The sequence below is a fragment of the Malus sylvestris genome, chromosome 3, assembly GCF_916048215.2.
Source record: "Malus sylvestris chromosome 3, drMalSylv7.2, whole genome shotgun sequence".
Lineage (NCBI taxonomy): Eukaryota > Viridiplantae > Streptophyta > Magnoliopsida > Rosales > Rosaceae > Malus > Malus sylvestris.
In genome coordinates this window covers 22,525,902-22,547,897 of record NC_062262.1, presented here as the reverse complement: position 1 = coordinate 22,547,897, position 21,996 = coordinate 22,525,902, and the positions used below count along the sequence as shown (strand labels likewise).

Genomic DNA, 21,996 nt, shown 5'->3' with positions numbered 1-21,996 from the left:
TACCTGAGCTAGATTGAAAGACAAATGTCTAAGGTCCAGGAAATGGAAGTTGTGAAAACTAAGGTATGAATGGCATTTGAGCAAATTGTTGTAAAACTGGAGGTGCAGAGAAAGGCAATGCATGTCTAGATGATTGACCAAGATCAGATCTTGAAGCATAAGCGTTTGCGCTTGAAGAACCACCAACATCAAATGTAGAGCCAATAGTTCGAGCATGCATGGCAGACATGAGAGGAATCTGCCTAGTGGTCTCATTTAGTGTAGATTTTTCAGCCTTCAGTTATGATCAAAGTTCTTTAAGTGAGACCAGATTCTCACGACCACGTATCATTGCTTTAATGGTGTTATACTCAGGAGGTAAACCTCGCAATGCAACAATAACAATGTCCTCATCAGATATGAACACTCCAACTGTAGCCAATTGATCGTTAACATTTTTTATTCTTTGCAAGTATGCATCAATATTCTCAAATCCTTTCTTAATGTTTTGAAGATCAATTTTCATCTAGACAATACTGGTCCTAGTCATATTGGCAAACCTTTCATGAAGACAAGTCCACATTTCTTTCAAGCTTTTGTAACCAATCACACTGGACAAAGCCGTAATGGACAAAGTGGCAGCGATGAGTGCCATCAAAGCCTTATCATGAATCTTCCAAACTTTATATACATCAGTTAACATTTGTTCATTTTCTACTCTGTCATTATCCGAATCAGAATCAGCAAATTGTGCAGGACAAGGAATAGATCCATCAAGAAAGCCACGAATTCCATTGCCTTCTAACAACAATTCCAATTGGAAATTCCAAATAACATAATTTAAGTCATCAAGTTTGACCGTAACAGTGTTACTCACACTCGGAATCAATGAGAAAATTGGAGATTGTGTAAGAGCCAACTGTGCAGTGGTAACCATGTTTTTAGACAATTTGATACACTGCAAATCTTGAATCACAAGCAAGAACTCAACATGAATGACAAATTATACCACAGTTAATTCCAAAAACAAAGCAAGATCAAGCACAATCTTAATGTCACAGTAGAAAGACTACAAACAGAATCAAGAATCCATAGCAACAATCCCAAATATTAAGGTTTCAGTAGAAAGAACAAAGATCACAACAATTACCAACTACACAGTGATAATGTAGAAGTAATATCACCTCGATAACTAATTACGACAAACAACAGCATAAGATCACCAAAAATCCCCAAAACTCTAGGGTTTCACAAACCACTGACTTCGAACAATAGCAACAATCACCAACTGAAATAAGAAATTACAACCAGAACACCGACAAAACGACGACGACCAAGAAACCACAACAACAATTCGAGATGGAGAAAGAGCGGAACCAAGAGAGATCGACAACCAATGGTGTTAACCATTCCAGCGAAGATACCATGTTAACATTGTAAAGAATAAAGAAACTTAGCTATGAAGGCAGAGATAGAGAGAAGTCGAAGAGGTTTTAGAGAGAGAAGAATACTTTTCAACTGAGTTTCTATTTCTGTTAACTTAACTATTACTAAGCATTCCTACTTTTTATACTCATATACTCTCATAACTTCCTCCACTAATATCAATACATGTGGCACCCTTTACATAACACAAATGACAAGATACAAATATCCTTATATTCTAACAATAGTGTTAACACCCAGATTCTGGGTTCAACCTTGACCTGAACAATGGAGGATACAGAGAGAAAGATAGAGAGAGAGACAGAGAGAGAGATAGAGAAATTCAATTCTTTTCCATTTCTAACCGTTGCCTCCAAATTCGAGGACTTATAACAAACTCACAAGGCACGTAAGTGCTGACTCAGCAATACAAGAAGCATATTAAATCTATCCCCCACAACTTACTAAAATACTACTAAGTCCCAACTTATTACATTTCCATATTAAAACTACTTTGCCTTATTATATTTTCGTCCTCGTCCACAAGGTCTCAAAGTGGAAAATCTGGAAATTTTGAATGGAACTCATCAAAGTCCTCCTAAGTAGCCTCAATTGCTTCCTTGCCAAGCCATTTCTTCAGGTAGTTGATGTGCTAACCCGTCTTCCAAAGGGTGAGGTAACATTGGCTACACTAGAATGCCAGTTCCCACTTGCTTTTTAAGGCAACTCACATGAAACACTGGATGAATTTTGTTGCCCTCAGGGAGTTTGAGTTTATAAGCCATTTCTCCAATTTTTTCAATCACCTCGTAAGGATCATAGTATCTAGGTTGCAGCTTATGATAACTCTGTGGTGCCAATGATTGTAGCTGATAAGGAACCAACTTCAAGTAGATCAATTCCCCAACTCCAAATTGCCTTTCACACCTCTTTTTGTCCACTTGTACCTTTATGCGATTCTGAGCTAATTCCAAATTGGATTTAAGCACAGTTAGCATTTTATCCCTGTCAAGTAAGCTTTGTTCCACTGAATCAACTCGAGTAGTGCCCAACTCATAAGCTGCCAAATGTGGAGGTGGATAAACATATACCAGTTCAAAATGAGTGGTTTTAGCAACTGTGTGGTGAGAGGTGTTGAAACACCATTTTGCCTAAGCAAGCCACTTAACCCAGTTTCGAGGTTGCCTTACCACAAAGCATTTGAGATAAGTCTCCAAGCACCTATTGAGCACTTCAATTTGGCCACCACTTTGGGGGTGATACCCCGAACTCATACATAGTTTAGAATTCTGCAATTTAAAAAATTCTTTCCAGAATGCACTAAAAAATATAGGATCCCTATCACTCACTATAGTCTAAGGCATACCATGCAACTTGAAAATATGGTCCACAAACAACTGTGCCATACCAACAGCATTGTAGGGGTGAGAGAGGATCACAAAGTGTGCATACTTGGATAAACGATCAACAACCACCATGATCACTGATTTACCTTTGCAGAGAGGTAATCCACTTATAAAGTTCATACTTATATCAGTCCAAACTTTAGTGGGAATAGGTAGAGACTGCAATATACATGCTAGAGAAGTGGTTCCATACTTCTGTTGTTGGCAAATGTGACAACTAGAGATAAATTGATTAACATCTCACTTCATGCCTTGCCAATAAAATTGCTTTTTCAACCTGTGATAGCTTTTTAAAACCCCTTGATGACCATTAGTAGGAGTGGAGTGGAACTTAGCCATGAGCTTACTTTTCCATTCAGAATCTGAACTCAACATTATTCTCCCCTTGTAGCACAAAAAACCATTCACAAAAGAGAATTTAGCAAGTGGTGAACTACTCTTGGTAGAAGTCCTACCCTTTAACACTTCCCTAATCTTCTGTATAACCCACTCATCCTTCTCATTGTACCTCCTAATGTCATCTAACCAGCCTTCATAAGGATAAGAAATAGAAAAACACTCCAATGAAGAAATGGCCCCCAAGTCCTTACTTGTAAACACTACATGCACTCTGGACAAAGCATCAGCTACCACATTCTCATGGCCAGCCTTATAGTGTATCTCATAATCGAACCTTAAGAGCTTAGAGACCCATTTTTGTGGTAGAGGTTGCTGGCCATTTAAGACTATGGTGGTCAGTCTTAATCATAAAGTGTCTACCCTAGAGGTAATTCTGCCATTTTTTAACTGCATAAATAATTGCAATTAACTCCCTCTCATAGGTAGACAAGGCTTGGTTTCTAGGTCCCAAAGTCTGGCTAGCAAATGCAATTGGCCTCTTATCTTGTTGTGGCACAGTACCTATTCCCTCACCCGAGGCATCACACTCAATCTCAAAAATCTTGGTAAAGTCTGGTAAGGCTAACACTTGTGGAAAAGCTATGGTAAACTTGAGGTTTTCAAAAGCTGCATTGGTCTCACTGGTCCATTGAAATCCATCATTCTTCGTGAGATTATACAAGGGTTAACAGATACTACTATATCCAGGTATGAACTTCTTGTAGTAACCTGTCAATCCAAGGAATCCCCTCAATTGCTTGAATGTCTGTGGTCTAGGCCATTCCTTGATTGCTTATAGTTTAGATGGATCAGCTTCCACTTCATCACTAGAGACTATATGCCCCAAATATTCAACAATTCGTTGACCCAATGAACATTTAGACTTCTTAAGGAATAGTTGGTTGAGTTACAGAATCTGGAAAATAGTCTTAAGATTTTGCAGATGTTCCTCCCAACTTTTACTATAGACCAACAAATCATCAAAGAACACCTAGATAAATTTCCTCAAGTAAGGCTTGAACTTGTCATTCATCAAGCTTTGGAAGGTTGCAAAAGCATTAGTAAGATCGAAGGGCATCACTAAAAACTCATAATGACCTTTATGAGTCTTGAAAGCTGTTTTAGGCACATCCCCAGGGTGCATTAAAATCTAGTGGTATCCAGATCTAAGATCAATCTTGGAGAAGTAGGTAGCACCATCAAACTTATCAAGTAAATCATCAATCAAAGGAATATGATATTTATCTTTAATGGTCAGTGTATTAAGTTCTCTATAATTAATACACATGCGCCAAGTCCATTCCTCATTCTTCACCAAAGGATAGGAAATGAAAAGGTGATGTGACTTGGTCAAATAAACCTTGTAGCAAGCAATTCTTGGACAACCTTCTCGATTTCTTTCTTTTGCAAGAGACCATAATAATAAGGCCGTATGTTGGGAGGTTTAGCACCAGACACCAGTAGGATATGGTGATCGTGCAACCTCGAATGAGATAGCTGATAGGGTATCCCAAACAAGTCTTCAAAATCTGCAATGATAAGTTGCAAATCTTCTAGCTGAGATGGTGCTAAATCAATGAGTTCACCATTTGAATCTTCCATAGAATACAGAAAGAAACCCAAATGTGAGTTGGAGAGTTCCTTGTCTAAGTGGTAAAGGGACACTTCTTAGATAAGTGGTTCCACATGAGGATTGCGATACAACTTATAACGCTGCTAATTCTTTATAAACTCCATTGTCAATAATTGGAAATCCCAAAGACCAGGGCTGATTGTAGAGAGCCATTGAACCCCCAACACCACATCACACCCACCTAAATGAAGGGAATAGAGATCCACTTCACACTCATACTTTCCAAAGGACAGAGAAGTAGATCTGCAACAACCAAAACTTTTCACCTTCCCTCGATCTGCAATCATCACTTCAAAACTTCGAGTGGATTAAGTTGGTTGCCCATACTACCTCAAAAGCTTTAAACTATGAAATTGTGAGAGTTACTAGAGTCTAACAAAATCCTGACAGTTTGTCCATTCACCAAGCCACTAACCTTCATTATGCGAACATATTGCCTAGCATTAGTACCATAAAAGGCACACTCACTCAATTCCATGGATTGTAACTCAAGATTAACCTCATCAAAACAGTCTTCACACAATCCAGGATCAAGTTCGTCAATCATCAGCAACTGTTTAAGACCACATTTATGACCCCTAGTCTAATTATCTGAGTAAAACCAACATTCCTATCACTCTCGTTTGAGTTGATTCTCAGTGAGACTCAATTTCTTAATAGGCAAGGCTCTAGTTCTAGGTACAGTGTGAAGATTAGTTCCAAGTAATTGAGGTTTAGGGTTCATGGCATTTCTAAGGACATTAGACCTCATCTCGGAAATCTTTGTATCCAATTGCACGACTATAGCTATAGCATCGTGCAAAATTTCAGGCTTAAGAAGTTTCACATCATATTTCAACTCATGTTTAAGCCCTCCCAAGAAACAGCACTTGATGAGAATCGGACCTGAATCACTAGTTTGATTGGCTAACCTCCTAAATTCAATTATACAGTCTCAAAGTGTACCTGTTTAGCGGAGATTGAACAACGATTTTGCACTGTCATCAAACTCAGATGGGCCAAATTCTCGGCAAAACACTCTGGTGAAATCCTTCTAGCGTGGTGTGGTATGCACACAATCCATCCATTTGAACCACTGCAGTGCTTCCCCCTCGAGGTGGAAGGATGTTGTAAGGATGGGTTGGTTGTCCGGCGTGTTGTAGAACACGAAGAACTGGTCGGCCTTATAGATCCAAGCTAACGGATCATTACCATTAATAAAATAAGGAAATTCCACACAAGGAGTCTAATATTGGCGAGAAGTAGTGCCGCCTCCAGTCTAATTCGGATTGTGAGGTTGTTGAATTGAATTTAGCTTATGTAGTGGAAGTGGATCAGGGAGAATCGTCGCAGAAGAGCTCTCACCTTTCTGGCGAAACGAGAGTTCGCGGCGAAACTGCTCGAAATACCCCGGAAAGCGAGTATCCAGATGGATAAGCAATCGGGACTCCAAGACCTCAAAGATGGCAGTCTACATAGAAAAGTTCACCGCTTCAGCAATGGTGGAATGGATAGCAGCGAGGGAGGCTTCTAGAGCTAAAACACGAGCATTCATGGATGGCGCACGAGCAGCGACGGAGTGGCGGGTCATACACACAGAAAAGGAACCAGGAGAATTGGATGATACCAATGTTAACACCGAGATTCTGGATTCGACCTTGACCTGAGCAATGGAGGAGACAGAGAGATAGAGAGAAAGAAGGAGAAAAAGAAATTCAATTCTTTTCTATTTCTAGTCGTTGCCTCCAAATTCGAGGACTAATAACGAACTCACAAGGCATGTAAATGCTGACTCAACAATACAACAAGCATATTAAAACTATCCCCCACAACTTACTAAAATACTACTAAGTCCCAACTTATTACATTTCCATATTAAAACTACTTTGTCCCATTACATTTTCATCCTCATAGAATTGGATCATAACACATAGTAAGATAAATGACTTACATGAACCGAATACACTTTTCATCAGTTCAGGCTAATAGTATCTTGGATTTTGATTCATTCTCATTCCAACTCCTGATTTTGATCCCCTCATTTCGACTCCTGATTAGTCTAAACGGTCGTTCCAATTCCAAATTAGTAAATGTCATAAACGTGTTTTTAACTCTCAAGCAAAATATCCAACTTATTTCTAGTCGAGTTAACTCTCTTTACTTTCCAATTCTGAAGTATGAGAGCAACTGGCCAAAAATAAAATGATCACAATTGGAAACATGTTTAGTCTGGTCATAATGGTGGAAAGAACAAGTGACTTTTGTTTTTTGTTTTTCCTTCAGAAAATGATCCCTTAGATTCAATTGAACTTTGACATAAGGAGTTCTACACTTATAAGGGATGAGGCAAAGGTGCGAGTCATTCATCAAATGAAAAATAGATTTCCCTTTAAAACTACATTAGTGACGTATTTGCTGATGTGAGGTATCAAATACAAAAGTTTCTAAATTTGGTATTTATTTGGTACAATAAAAACAACTTACAAGTTGTCATAAATTGTTTAAATTCAACAATCACACATGTCACGCGCTGATCCTGACATACGTCCAAGATTGACACGTGACATCATCAAGTATCCGTATATCTAACATAACCTGCCTCCGGGATATGGCAACGCACAACTCGAGCATCGATTCGCATAGAAATTTTTTGTGCACTTTGTGGCTGCATCTAACCTCGTTATTAGATTGCCTACGTACCTTAAATATGGATCAAACCATTCGTAGTTCGTCATTCATCAAACTTTAATCTTTTTGTAAAATACTTCTAGCGGAAAACATAGTGTACCACACTACACATCAACCATAAGCTAAACACAATTAGCATCTTGTCATGCATGCACGTATACTGTTCCCACACATATGCTTTCCAATTCATCCTTCTAAGTCACTATGTTTCACATAATACCGCAATTCATAGTATGCAGCATCTCAAAGAATAGTCAACGAAACACAATGTTATCATCTAGCCACAATGGTCAATGAGTCTAACCATAATGACAACAATCGCAACCAACATTATTCCACAAACAAATTAATCAATAATGCATATCATATACCAATATGTAGGGCTAGAGTGACACAGTTCGGCCGAAGCCTACATCTCTAAAGCTGATATCAAATCCAAGGAACCAACAAGTCAAATGATGCGATTTCAGACCACTTAACGAAATCCATCCACATCGGGTTCCAGACCACTCGACGAAACCAAGACACCAAAGGGGATTTCAGACCACTCAACGGAATCAAGATGCCAAAGGGGATTCCAGACCTCTCAACAGGATCCAGACTAGGATACGATTCCAGACCATCACTCAACGGAATCGCAAAGTATAATGGATTTCAGACCATCACTCAATGGTATCTAAGCAGATACGATTCCAGACCATCACTCAATGGAATCGAGGAGTAGAAGGGATTTCGGACCATCACTCAATGGAATCGCAGTGTATAAGGGATTTAAGACCATCACTCAATGGAATCCAAGTGATACGATTCTGGACCATCATTCAATGAAATCGTGGAGTAGAAAGGATTCTGGACCATCACTCAATGGAATCCAAGTAGATACAATTTCGGATCATCACTCAATGGGAATCGTGGAGTAAAAGGGATTCCAAACCATCACTCAACGGAATCCAAGTGGATACGATTCCGGACCATCACTCAACGTAATCACGGAGTAGAAGGGACTTCAGACCATCGCTCAATGAAATCCAAGTGGATACGATTTCAAACCATCACTCAACGGAATCACAGAGTAGAAGGGATTTCGAACCATCCCTTAACGCAATCCAAGTGGATACGATTCCGGACCATCACTTAATGAAATCGCAGAGTAAAAGGGATTTCGGATCATCACTCAACGAAATTCAAGTGGATACGATTCCGGACCATCACTCAACAAAATTGTGGAGTAGAATACATAACAACGGCTCAAAGAAACAAATCATGAATCAAGTGCTCAATTTACAATGGCTTAACGAAATGAAACAAAGCATAAGTATTAAATTAGAATGGTCAAAGAAGTGAGAAATGAAATAATGAAATGGAATATGAAACAAGTTTCGAAGCAACAAACCCCATGGCAATGGGTTAATGGCCCACTACTAGCCCTCACATTTCATCATATCATACCATCTATGCAAATCAACCCCATTTCAAATATGCATGTCAAATCACATATCACAATCATCATCAGTACACAAGCCAAATCATGTTTAATAAACATAGGTCTATGGCTAAATATATAAATCACATTTCAATAGAAATCACATTATAAAACCAAGTCATATTCACAAATGATACCCATATAAGAAATCAAGGTATTAACCATATTACATGTGTTCAAGTCACTCTCTAACACATGTAGGCCCACTACACTTCACTTAAGTCTCCCATAGTACTAATTTTAGTATTTAGAACATTTCGAGACATGTTGACCAAAAGTCAACTCTCGATCAACGATAGGGTCCGCAATCCTAAATAATTTGATCTGGAAGATCCGTACATTGGATTTTTGATCCGTAACTTCCTAAGGTCCACATTTTTCTTCAAAAATAACCGGCTAAATTTTCATCGCAATCTGATAGTCGGATCTCCGCCAATTACAAATTCAAGTGGCGGCTCAACATTTGATTTTACAAACTTAGAAATTCAATTTGGGAAGTTCCATACGTCGGATCTATGATTCGTAAGTTTCTATGGTTTCAAATATTATGCATTATAATGTATTAAAGTTTGGTGACGATCCAACAGTCAGATCGTCGATTCATATTTTGATCAAGTAATGTATCATAGTGAAATTAGGTTCAAATGATCAACCCATGTCATACGAATATTAAATACAAAATCAGGATATCTAATTGAACTTAGAAAGGCATCATCAACCCACTAGCCACGCGCCACCACACGGGTCGCCGCGGGTGGCGGTTTTCGGCAAACGGAAACCCAATTTTCCGACTAACTTCAAAAATTACCAAATTTCACAAATGTGTAGATCTCAATGAGTAGAGCAAGTTTCATACCTGTGACTAAGGCCAATTTGGCCAAGAAAATCCCCAATTTCACTCAAACCCGTCGGAAACCCTAGAATGGGTGAGCTTCGATTCTCCTTCCTTGGTGTTCTAACACCACTACAACTGGTTAGGTCTTGCTCCTGGGTCCAGTTGATTAAGGGTGGTGGTGGGTGGTGAGACTCGCCGGAACAACGGAATCGCAGTCAAAACGCCACGGGTCACCCGCACGGTTTTGGACTAAAAAATCCTCAAATTTGGGCGAATAAGGTAGATGGGGGGGGGTTGTGGAAGAGGTTGCTGGTGATGGATGGGTGAAAATCGCCTGAAAATGGTTGAGAACAGTCGGAAAACACCCCAAGTTGAAACCGGGTTTTGTGTGTGTGGATGGTCGACGGGAAAGAGAGAAAGAATCAGTTTCTCTCTCCTCTCCTAATTGGTCCTCCCACTCCCCCCACATTTTTTTTTCTGATTGGTCCCTCACCTTTATCTAACATATCTTATTGGCCTCTTTCCCACAAGGTGGGAGTTTAAAATAAATTTAAAATATATAGTTTAGTAACACAACTTCAGATGTCCGTAGCTATACCGTTAAAATCCGGACTTGCAAACAGCTTTCGCCTATGCTCTCGTGCTTTCGAGATCTATTCAAAATTATAAATCGTGACCTCGAAAGGTTTACGGATTTTAGATAATTTATTTCCAAACTTCAAACTTCGTAACTAGTTTAATTAATATCTAAATTCAAATAAATTAATATAATTTCTCAAAAAATTATATAAAATCTCAATAATACAAATACGTAGATTGTAATAATGAAATCCAGGAACGGGATTTCACAACATAAGCATTTATTATTTCACACAAATATTACTTTGGAAATTAATTGATTGACTAGTTTGGTACAATAGAGTTGTGAAACCGTCAACTGAACTTGCATATCGTGTTTGCGAACATCATAAATGACTAAGTATCATTGCGTGAAAAAGAGACAACAAGTAGGAAAAAGATCGCTTCTAGCTTTAACTGCTCCGCAGTAAATAGACAAACGTATTTCTCGAGCATTATTCCTATTATATCAAAATGAAAATATGACGTAAGAAAATAAATTTGTTAAGAAGCGAAGAATTGTTGGGGTACAATAGATTAAGTAAATCGGCGCCCTTTTTTGGTAAACCCATTTTAGCTTAAATATTATATCACACCCTTGTGTATATTGTACAATACTCATGTCCCACACGCCGAATATAACGTTAATTAGCTACAGTTGCGTCAATGATAAGTGTCAAATCATTCAAAATATTCTAGTTTTGGTTATTAAGACCACATAAAATAAAGATAAAAAAATGCGAAGGTGTGCAAAATGGACACTTTTATGAAGTGTAGTATGTGCCTAAAAACTTGAATCAAAAGTTCAATAGGAGTTGATCAAGAATCTTTCATAAGCCTATTTCAACCTCATTTTGTAAGAAATTTGGGCAATACTATATGGTGAAGTTTTCATCTTTCTCAACTTAGATTCGAAAACAATAAAAAAGACATGTGTGACCGTTATAAGGAAGATTGTGATCATACGAGTAGCCATATGCTCGACAATATTTCCGTACATGCCTTAAATGGGACGAGCAATATAAGTTTGTACAAAAATGATCACGACACATCAATATGTGGTGTAGTTGCAATAATGTGACATAATGCAAGGGTAAAGGCTGAACAAATATAAAATTGACCTATATTACTTGCGATGTTTCACGAAGTTTTCTAAATTTGCGTGGTAGTTGTTTTCACTCCTCAATTATGAAGAAAATGCTTACAACTCAAAGCAACAAAGTGAAGTTGTAATAAGGCATCAAACAAATGTGTTGAAATTTTATTCAAACTCATGAAACATCCCACATATTTATTAGCCTATAGAAGTTCAATTCTCCTTTTTAGATAGAGAAGGATGAGGTGGGACGGAAAATGCAATTATACAATGATTAAATACTCGGTCAGCCCTAGTTTGAAAGGCAGTTCTGTTCTCGGTATGTTCATAAGTAAAAATGTTATTCACGAAAACATTATGGCACTGTCTTCCCAATGCCACAAGAGCCCGACATTTGCCGTCACTAATTTTTCTGCCATTTGAAAATATAGTTGTACACGTCAAATGCATAGTTTATGCTAAAATATTTTTACACTCGATTATTGTCGACTAGTCATCCAAATGCGCCAACGTCGGAAGTGAGCAACTGGAAAAAAGCAAAATGACCACAATTGGAAACATGTTTAGTCCAGCCATAATGGTCGAAAGAACAAATGACTTTTGATTTTTTTTTTCTTCAGAAAATGATCCCTTAGATGCAATTGAACTTTGACGCAAGGATATCTTCACTTATATGGGATGAGGCAAAGGTGTGAGTAATTTGTAAGAGAATAAATTTGTTAAGAAGCGAAGAATTGTTGAAGTACAATAGATTAAATAAATGGGAGCCCTTTTTTGGTAGGCCCATGTCTTGTACTTTCTTATGTTTTTGTAACTAGGTTCATGTAGGTTGATATTGAGTCGAAAAATAAAAATCAAATCAAAACTTGAGGGCTTAATTGTAATGATAAAATTTAGGAAAGGCAATTTATAGTTTCACTTAAGGGCACGTTTGTTATACCTCCTTAGGAGGGATTGGCTTAGACTACCTGAAGGAGGACTATAATCCTACGTTTGGTAGGTTGTGGGACTAAAATAAATAGGACTCGCCTCGACTACAAGTCCTTGCGCGCTTTGCTAAAGCTCTCAACCTAATCCCACACTTTCGCTTGGTATTAGCAAGGACTAGAAGAAGGAAACCAGGCCGACATCCAATCCCCACTTTCGCTTGCTAAACCCCCCAGTCATTCCACGCTCCGTCTTCTTCTGCGTAGACGTCACCATGGCCAGGCCGTCGGAGGTGACCCACCTTCATCTTTTGTGCAACCAAGATTCTGTATCGTCGAGGGAGGACAATGATGAGCTCGAAAAATAAGAGATTGCCGACGACCAAGATTCGGTGTCGTTAAAGCCCACCAAAAGGAATAGTGCTACATTCGCACACTCTAGAGCATTCTTGGACCTTCTGGAGTTATGGGTTAATTTTATTTGGTTGGTAAGAAAACTTATATGGGTTTGGCGTTGCAGGGTGGAGTTCTGGCTATAATTTAATGTTAATTTGTTTCATTTCCTTTTTTTTTTTGTTTAATTTTGAGTTCTGGGTTAATTTTGTTAGGGCCTCAAAGTCTCATTCTCGAAAAAATATACAGTGTGTGGTCTTTGTCATAACCGGCATGCTTTGCTCATCTCCATTTTCTAGTGCTTTACACTGCCCATCATCGTTTCCAGTTCTAAGTTTAGTTTTGATGTTAAATTTCTTTAATATTTTTTTTTTGGGTTTAATTTTGTTTGTTTGGGTTTAATTTTGTTTATTTTGGGTTTAATTCTGGAGTTTTGGAATGTGGCGCTGCATTTCTTTCTTAATTTCCTGTTCTCCTATTAACAGAAAATTTGGGTCAATATTTTAGTCCGACACTTAGTCCGGCATTGCACTAAACAGTTTACTATTTTTATCTTGTTTAGTCTAAGCCAAGCCAGTCTAACTTAGTCCTTTAAGCTAGTCCAATCTGAGATAGTCCAATGCAACTTCACTCTCTCTCTCTAACTCTCGAATTCTCTCTCTCTAAGCTCCGAAAGCTTCTCGCCGTCTTCCTATTCGAGTTCTTGACACATCCAACCCCAAAATCTTATATTTGAAATCTCTGAGACTCAAGGAACTCAAATATGTCCTTGCATGGACATTGGTGCACCACGGTGCATCCTGCAATTAAAGCCGAGAGCTTCGAAGGTCTGAAACACGAATCTAGGGAGGTTTTTGTTTAATTCTTGCGTAACTGTACTCATTTCTTGCTTGGGATAAGATTTGTGATAAATTTTAGTTCGAAACTGAAGGTATTAGCCCCTACATTTCTCTGTACCCTTGCCCAGTTTTTGTTGGAGTTCTCTAGGCAAACTCCGACGAGTTTATGGCTTGTGGCGCTCGAGTCCAGCTTGAACCAATCCTAGGTAACTATTCCTATCGTTTTGCATGGGCTTTACATTGAGTAACTCAGAGATTTTAACATGCTTGCTCTTGGTGTCCATTTCCAGAATCTAATGAAGCACTCCGACGAGTTTCCGTCGAATCCGAGTTGGGTTTGACTCCCATTCATCTTATTCCATGTTTGGGTAAGTTCTTAAGCTTTTAGGATAATTTTCCTTTGACTTAGAACTAAGAAACCTTCGATTTGGACTCGGGGGAAGTCCCTAACTGTTTTCTGCAGATTCTGGCAACGGCGTCGGCGACTGCCAATGGCAGTCTCTGTTGGACTTAATGGTGATGTCAACTGTGTCATAGACTTAACGGCATATTCTCATCCGCATCCACTCTGTTGTCTCTCTCTGGCGATGGCAAGTATGACCCTTACTCGCCTAACCACGAGGGCTAGTAAAGTGTCGCGTTCGTTGGCGACGACGGCCACACAACGACGCGTGTTTTCCGGCACGTGATGGTGCCTAATGTAAAACCATTTTGTGAATGTCAATGAATTATGCCGAGAATAATTGAAGGAATAGTTGACTTGGCAATCAAGTTAATGAAATCTCTAGGATTCTCGGTGCCTTAAGGAAATAAACATATTGGAGTCCTAATTACATGCAATCAATTAAGGGCCTTTATTAAGTCAATACAAGGAATAAGAGTCATGATGGGACTATAATTGATGAGATATGATTTGGGTTGATATCTTTTCCGATAATAGGGAGGAATTGATTGAAACCCTAGCTATATAACCTAGGAGCAGTCCCTGCTTCCATACCGATAGAAACTCACGAAAACTATAAGCCTATTTCGATAGTAGAGTTCATTGAGAGGTACTGGAAGTAGAAGACTACTTCTACTTTGTTCGCAAGGATCAATGACTTCACCTTCATAACCATGTCTTCCGAATTCTACAGATAAGTTCAATATAATTAGTCGATCTCTATTTCATATTGATTTGATTTATTCGTGATCCTAATGTCTTGTTGTTGTGATTTCAGAATATGTCTTACACCTAACACCACTGTGGCAGCGCGTGGCCGAAGCACGGTGGCACATAAGGGCGCGTGGCCGATGCATAGCAACGCATGTAGGACCCGAGACCTAACCTTAGGTTTTTCGGTGTTTTGAATCACATGGCATCCTTTGTTTGTGCAAATTCGATGTCTAAATGATTATTCATAGTTTCCACTTTAAAGCTCACGCTAGTCATCGATCAATTAGATGCTACTTCACCTGCTTGCTATACATTTTGAATTACATTGATTATATGATTAGTATTACTTTCTTTGATATGACGAGCGATGTGATTTGAACTTGGCTACGTAAGTAGTTTTTATTGTATATATGATTTCAAAACGGGGTTTATTATATTTAAATTATTTTAACTAGATAAACTTGATCCACTCATGCTTTTGTTTTTTACCCTTCAGAACGTAGCGTGAATAAGGACAACCCCAAAGGTGACTAGCGGGCTTGGCAGTGAGGCATCCATCCTCTGGACTTTGGGTGATGATTCTCTATTGCAGTTTTTTTCTAGTTTGTAATAACCATATGATCACACTTTTCATTATGCAAAGCACTACACTTTTATGTGTTTATTGTTGTGTAAGAGTTCTAGCTGCTCTGATGTTATGTGATAGTAATGGGATCTTATCCATGTACTTGTGTCCCCAAGTGGGAAGGTTGATTAGGAGACTTTGTAGTAGCTTTTATTCTATTAGTAAAGAACGTTTTGGTTCAAATTCTCTCACATCATAATTATCTTACTATGGTTTCGTCGTAATTATCATACTTAGGCTTTTCTATTAAGTTGGCTCGTGATGTCATCTCTCGATAGGGTCATGTGGTCAATTTAGTGACAACCAACACATCACAACCTCATAAATTGTGTTATTTGGGGTCGGTGTGGGTCAACGTTAACGAGCTACAGTTGTGTCAATGAAAAGTGACAAATCATTCAACAAAAATATTCTAATTTTGGTTATTCAGACTACCAAAAAAATATATATATATAAAAAAAAAATGCTAAGGTGTGCAAAATGAACACACTTTTATAAAGTGTAGTATGTGCATAACAACTTGAATAAAAAAATTCAACAGGAGTCCAATGCACTGGTTTGAAGGGCCTTACGGGGGTTGGGCCTTGGCGAATTTTTAAAAGCTACCAACAGTTTGAGAACAATTCATGAGCAATCACAATATTATCCTTTATTGATCTACCAGGTGCAAATGCACCTTGGTTTGGAGAAATACAGAGATTCAGAATAGGCCTTAATCTCTTAATAATGACCTTAGTAGTTGTTTTATAACTCACATTACAAAGACTAATAGGCCTATAGTTACCAACAGTTTTTGGGTTTTCCACATTAGGAATGAGTGCTATATTTGTATGATTTGTCAGTCAGAGACTCGCATTATTTTCAAAGAAATCCTTCACCATACCGAAAAAATAGAGTTCTCAACTGTATCCTGATGCGTAAAATAACTAAACACACAAATTAAACCCTCTTGTTGACAATTGTAGTATGGATAAGTAGGGATCGTTCTAAACCGGGGATTAGGAGGGATTGCTAAACACTTGAAAACTGACTTAAAAACATAAAAACAAAGTTTAAAACACTAAACTAGACTCAAAGAATGCAAAACTAAAATTTAAAACACTAAAGCAAACCAAAAGACTCAAAACTGCCTTAAAAACACTTTCTGGGCAGTTTTGAACTCTAACATAAATCTGAACGAAATTGGGTTATAACTTGAATCAAAACACTTAAAAACACAAACTAAAACACTTTCTAACTAATCTAGGACTTCAAAATAAAGGGGAGATTGGTTTTGACGAAATTGAAAACAAAACAAAAACTTTGTAATTAAAACATATTGTAAAACGAGTTGGGATTTTAAATGGGTGATGGATTAGTTAGAGGCTCTTTCTCCACACATGACATATATTCAAACGACTCGATTTCCGATTATTCCTTCATAGAACTATGAACGACATTGCCCCAAATTAGCCGTGACATCACTAGCTAACTTTCAGGTTTTCCTTGTATTATTGGATTGGATGGCATCATTCGACAACCCAAAGCATTCTTCAAAGGTCCCCTACATGACATCATAATAGAGATACGATCAAAGATCATTACGTTCAATGAAAACCATAAGCAATGACAAAGCACTTGCAACTATGACATCATGTCACTCATGCTAGGAATTGAACTTAACGCGATTGTGACTAGCAACCTTCACTACATATGAATATAAGTTTGTAACGATTATGTGAAACATCCTAATACTCTAGCATCATATTTATGCATGCCAATTAAGTGTCGACCCCTAATTAACAAACACAAATAAGTTATTAATCAAATAGTTAGGCCAATTGCATTCACAATTCAAGAATTCATAATTGGAATTTATCAAATCAAATTGCACACATAGTCATGGCTTTGAAATCACCCCTAACCAATAAGGGTTTAGCCACTCATGTTTATAGCAAAACGAAAGGGGAAGAAATTACACAATAAAATCATAAAACGAATTACACCTAGAATGCACCAACAATGAAGCTTGAACATCCAAGGGTCCTTCCTTCTTCCTTCTTGCTGTGGCACACAAGTGGTTTGGTGATGAGTTTTGGGGGTTATGGATGATGTAGAAAGGTGGAATGGTATTTAGGATGGATGTATGGTGCGGCTAGGAGTGTTTGGGGTCAAAAATTATGGAGATTGGTGAAGGATGGGTGTGGCAAAGGGAGGTGGGATGGTTTCTGCATGAATAGGAATGAATGGTTCTTTTGTGGCTGCAAAAGAGATGCTTATTTAAAGGATTTCAGGAATTAAAACCCTAGGTTATTTAGGTAATCAGAAATTAAGTCTAAGGCTTCTAGAAATAGGAAACAAAATCAGAAAATTAAAGGAAAGGGCAAGGGATATGCGGCACAGCCTTGAAACACATTAGGAATGTGTTTGAATGCATAGAATCAGGAAAGAACCCTCTCCCTTGCACGGCAAGGAAGAGGAATGGGCAAGGTGTGTGTGGCAAGGACTTTAGGAAGGTCTAAGTGTCCTAAAACTGATGGGAGATGGCTCCCTTGTACGGCAAGGAGATGGGAAATTGGGAAAGGTGCGGCAAAGGTCCCTAAGAGTTCTAAGGCCTTTGTTTTGTGTCCTCAAGTGCATATGAAGTCTTCAAAGTGGCTGGAACATAAGTACTTTTAGAATTAGGAAATGTCAAACCAAAATAGGAAACCTTGGCTTAACTTTCCTACTTCAAGTAGGAATCCTTGTTGGAATAGGAATCCTTGTTCTTCTAGGAATCCTCATGTGATTAGGAATCCATCTTCAATTAGGAATCCTTCATTGATTAGGAATCCTTCGTTGATTAGGAAACCTAATTTCTTCAAGTCTTTAATTCATCCATTCCTTTTGCTCCATAAGGCTCCAAATTACATCATTTTGCACACTTTGGCCTTATAATCTGAAAACACACAAAAGTGACTTTAAACACTAAAATAACTAAAGAAACACAACGTAAAAGCACGAGAACAAGCCAATTAAGTCGCATAAATATGCTCCTATCATATCCCAGCAACCTTGGTAAAAACTAGTATGCAACGGCTCAAGGCTAGGGGCTTTTAGTGCCCCAATACTATCTACATCGTCCCAAACTTCATCTACAGTAATTGGGGAGAGTAAAAAATTATTTTCCTCCTCATTTATGCAAGGCTTGATAATATTCGCAATTTTAGACATCTCATTAGTGCTAGGAGGGGAAAACTTTGTAGTACTAAGATGGGAAAACTTTGTATTTTTATCTCCCAACTGTAAGCAATTAACTCTGGCTTTTTTGAGCCACATGATGCACTTCCTTAATCTAGTTCTTCTAGGTAACAACTAGAACTAGCCTCTGTAGCATCCTCTTCCCAGACTCTCTTCCTTGGACTCATCATTCCTACTTTAGGCCTTGTATTCGTAGAATCAGCTTCTGCAACAAGGAAGGCAGTAACCACACTTCCAGAATTACCCCTAGTTTCAACATCATCGTTTCTTGCATTCGACATGACATTCTGGTTTAGCAAAAAATCATTCACCAACAATTTCTATCAATATCAAGATACTTATAGTTTTCACTCAACATGCTTACCCCCTGATCATGCTCCACCATCTTCCCAGACCTCCCCAGTTCTGGACAAGGTTAGCTCCAGCCGCCCATTTGTGTTTAGGGCTGCTAACCACGTCACTGAGCCTATCATCCCTCAAACTTTCCCCACCCCTGCACTTCTCAGCTTTTCTCTTCTACTTAGGTATCACAGTATTCCAGCCCTCCTCATCAGGACCTTCCTCCTTTATTCTCTGTACCGCCTCACGATTCTCTGTATACTCTTCATCCACATTTGCAGCGCTAGGAAAACACAACATCACATCCTTGTGCAGGTTGGCCTTCATATCCTCATCCACCAACTATATCTTCAGGAAAACTGAGGGCTCATCCTCATATACTCTATCATAAAACAGCCATCATTAGCCTCCACCTCAAGGCAATCATGTCCCTTAAGTCTTCTCCTACAACAGTAGAAGCAAACTTCGAACAGCTTTTCGTAGCTCACTAGGGTAGGTCTATCCTCATCATGGTTCACTATCAAAACTCTCTTTAAAAGGGAACCTAAGGTCCACTTCCAATAGCATCTTCGCAAACAAGCCATTAAGCCCCAGAGTAACCTCATCAACCCTAATCACACAACCAATTGGTTGCCTGATATCCTTAATGATATTATCCTCCTTGTATTGAATCGGCACTCTAGGAAATCTAGCCCACAACCAATTTGGTTATCACATTAGTGTCCTTGAAGTTGTTGGCCAACACCGACCCTCTAGTAGCCCAAGAGTTGCCCAACACTCTTATTTCATCACCCATTTCCCAATTCCCTATTGCTTATCCACAAGTGGTTGGTGATTGGAGAGATATAGAGAGAGAACATGGTGAGTGGATGGGTTAATTTTTGCCGAGACACTGCGGTGGTTGGTAGCCAGCATAGGCGGGTGGATGGGTTTATTTTGGACTTCTAAACTTAATTCAAATACAGGTAAAATGAAAGTTTAAGTGAAAAGAATAAAAATATGGGGTGTCTTCATAAGATTGTACGGTGTTAATAGAACTATCCTATTGAATTAAAGTTTTTGTTAAAAATAAATATACATGCAATAATTAAATTGTAAATTCTAATACATATTGTGTTTACTATTGGTGAGAAAAGGAATTTGATTCTTTTTTTCTATCAGGTTGCATATACAACAATTAGTTTAGAATAAGAAATTTTAACATAACATTGATTCCTACTCCGATTCAGATGAATTGATGAATAGCTTATATGGAATTAGTATTCCTACACGTAAATACAAACTTTTGATAAACAACTTTACTCCGATTCAAATGAATTGATGAATAGCTTATATGGAATTAGTATTCCTACACGTACATACAAACTTTTGATAAACAACTTTACTCCGATTCAAATGAATTGATGAATAGCTTATATGGAATTAGTATTCCTACACTTAAATGTACAAACTTTTATAAACAACTTCACTAGAAATCCAATTCTCACTTTATCCCATTCCAATTCCTCAATGCACATCAATTCATTTCCTCTTATTTTAATTACGGATTATTAAACGAGCCATAAAAGAAAAATTCCGCAAAAGGGCAGCCGGCTAGCAAAAGGAAAACGGTAGTGCACAAGATCTGGGCTCAGTAATGTAAATATATTGAATTTGAAAAAAAATATATATAAAATCATTTCAACTTCCTCACCCAGAAATAGTGACTGTACACAAAACTAAAGAACCCCTCACCCGGTGTGTGTATCTGTGGCGTGTCGACAATATATTTTGTGGTAATAGTTTTCTCAGGCTCAATTATTCTTCAAACAATCTCTGAAGCAAAAGCATCAAACACACAAAAATTCCAGCACTTCAAACAATCTCTGGCGTGTCAATAAAATGACTAGCAAACTGGAACAAGCACTTTCTGGTTTGCGTCTTCACATACCGTCAGCTGTACGCATTATCGGTCCTCTTTTTCTACACACAAACACACATTGATGTAGGAGGTATCGCCTCGTTTGGTATTTTCAGACTACAGTATCTCCACCAAAGCTTATGTAAGCCTGCAAACTTTCCAAGGAAACTAGAGCTTTTTCCCCCCTACTGCCAGTAAACAATCACAATCCACGCAAGCTGTTGACTGTCGGGAGTTCACTACCATTGAGATGCAAGCTGAATCAACTGCACATGTCGGTTGATCCTTGAAGTGAAGCTACACATGTAGCAACGGAATAAATCCATCTTCTAACCTCATTCCATTCAAAACCTCTTCTGAAGAATCAAGGTTCCAATCAGGCATGTCTTCAAGAATATCTACTTGACCATGTTGCTTCTGACCCTCTAGAAGATGAGTTGCCATATGATCTCGGAACCTCTCTCCATTGTCGCCTACTACTGCTACTTTCAAATGGGTAATTTTGAACATCTGCTGGCATTCTAGATGTGCTGCTTCCACTGCGTTTCTTTTGTGCATTCCTCATCTCCTCTTCGGTGTCATACCTTGCACGCTGCAACATGAGTAAAATAAACACCACAATTTCTTAGAAAGTTGGGATTTTAACATTTCTTCATCAATTTTGTGAAACACAATACCCAAACAATAATCATTAGATTATAATTGACCAGAATATGAAACATCTCACTGGTCTCTACCGATAAAAGTTTAAAACCCATAGCATATCAACGTCTAAGAGGAAAAGATCTCTGATAACTCAAATAAGGATGAAGGCAGTATGAACAAAAAGTACAAACTTTTTTCAACAAAAAGGTGCTGCACAAAGACTTGTTTATTGAAACATAACCGGAAAAAAATAAAATAAAGCATTATTGCAAAGTGTTTAGAGACCTTGGTTGGGTCTGAAAGTACTGCATATGCCTCCCCAATCATTTTAAAAAGCCTGTCAGCATCCTTGTGCACTTCTTCCGCTATCTCCTTCCAACGCCCATCGTCACCATTATCGCTCCTTGAAAAGAATTGACCAGCCTATAAAAGAA

General features: G+C 38.3%; 1 protein-coding gene and 1 long non-coding RNA gene across 14 annotated transcripts in view; one reads left to right on the top strand and one right to left on the bottom strand.

The window, feature by feature from the left end:
* Positions 1-21,240, top strand: part of LOC126615062 (uncharacterized) — a 43,393-nt gene extending 22,153 nt beyond the window's left edge. Inside the window, exon 3 of the long non-coding RNA XR_007620627.1 lies at positions 21,153-21,240. This is a non-coding gene — a long non-coding RNA (uncharacterized LOC126615062). The remainder of the gene's footprint in view (positions 1-21,152) is intronic.
* Positions 1-21,996, bottom strand: part of LOC126615046 (TPR repeat-containing thioredoxin TTL2) — a 45,176-nt gene that overhangs the window by 13,140 nt on the left and 10,040 nt on the right. For 3 of the 13 annotated variants that reach the window (XM_050282751.1, XM_050282752.1, XM_050282764.1), the window contains 2 exons: positions 21,848-21,985; positions 20,643-21,509 (listed from right to left, as the gene is read on the bottom strand). The exons of the other annotated variants lie outside the window; for them this stretch is intronic. In XM_050282751.1, coding sequence (XP_050138708.1) covers positions 21,306-21,509; positions 21,848-21,985 — 342 coding nt within the window. In that variant the 3' untranslated portion in view covers positions 20,643-21,305. Of the gene's footprint in view, positions 1-20,642; positions 21,510-21,847; positions 21,986-21,996 lie in introns of those variants that run through there. 13 annotated transcript variants of the gene reach the window in all.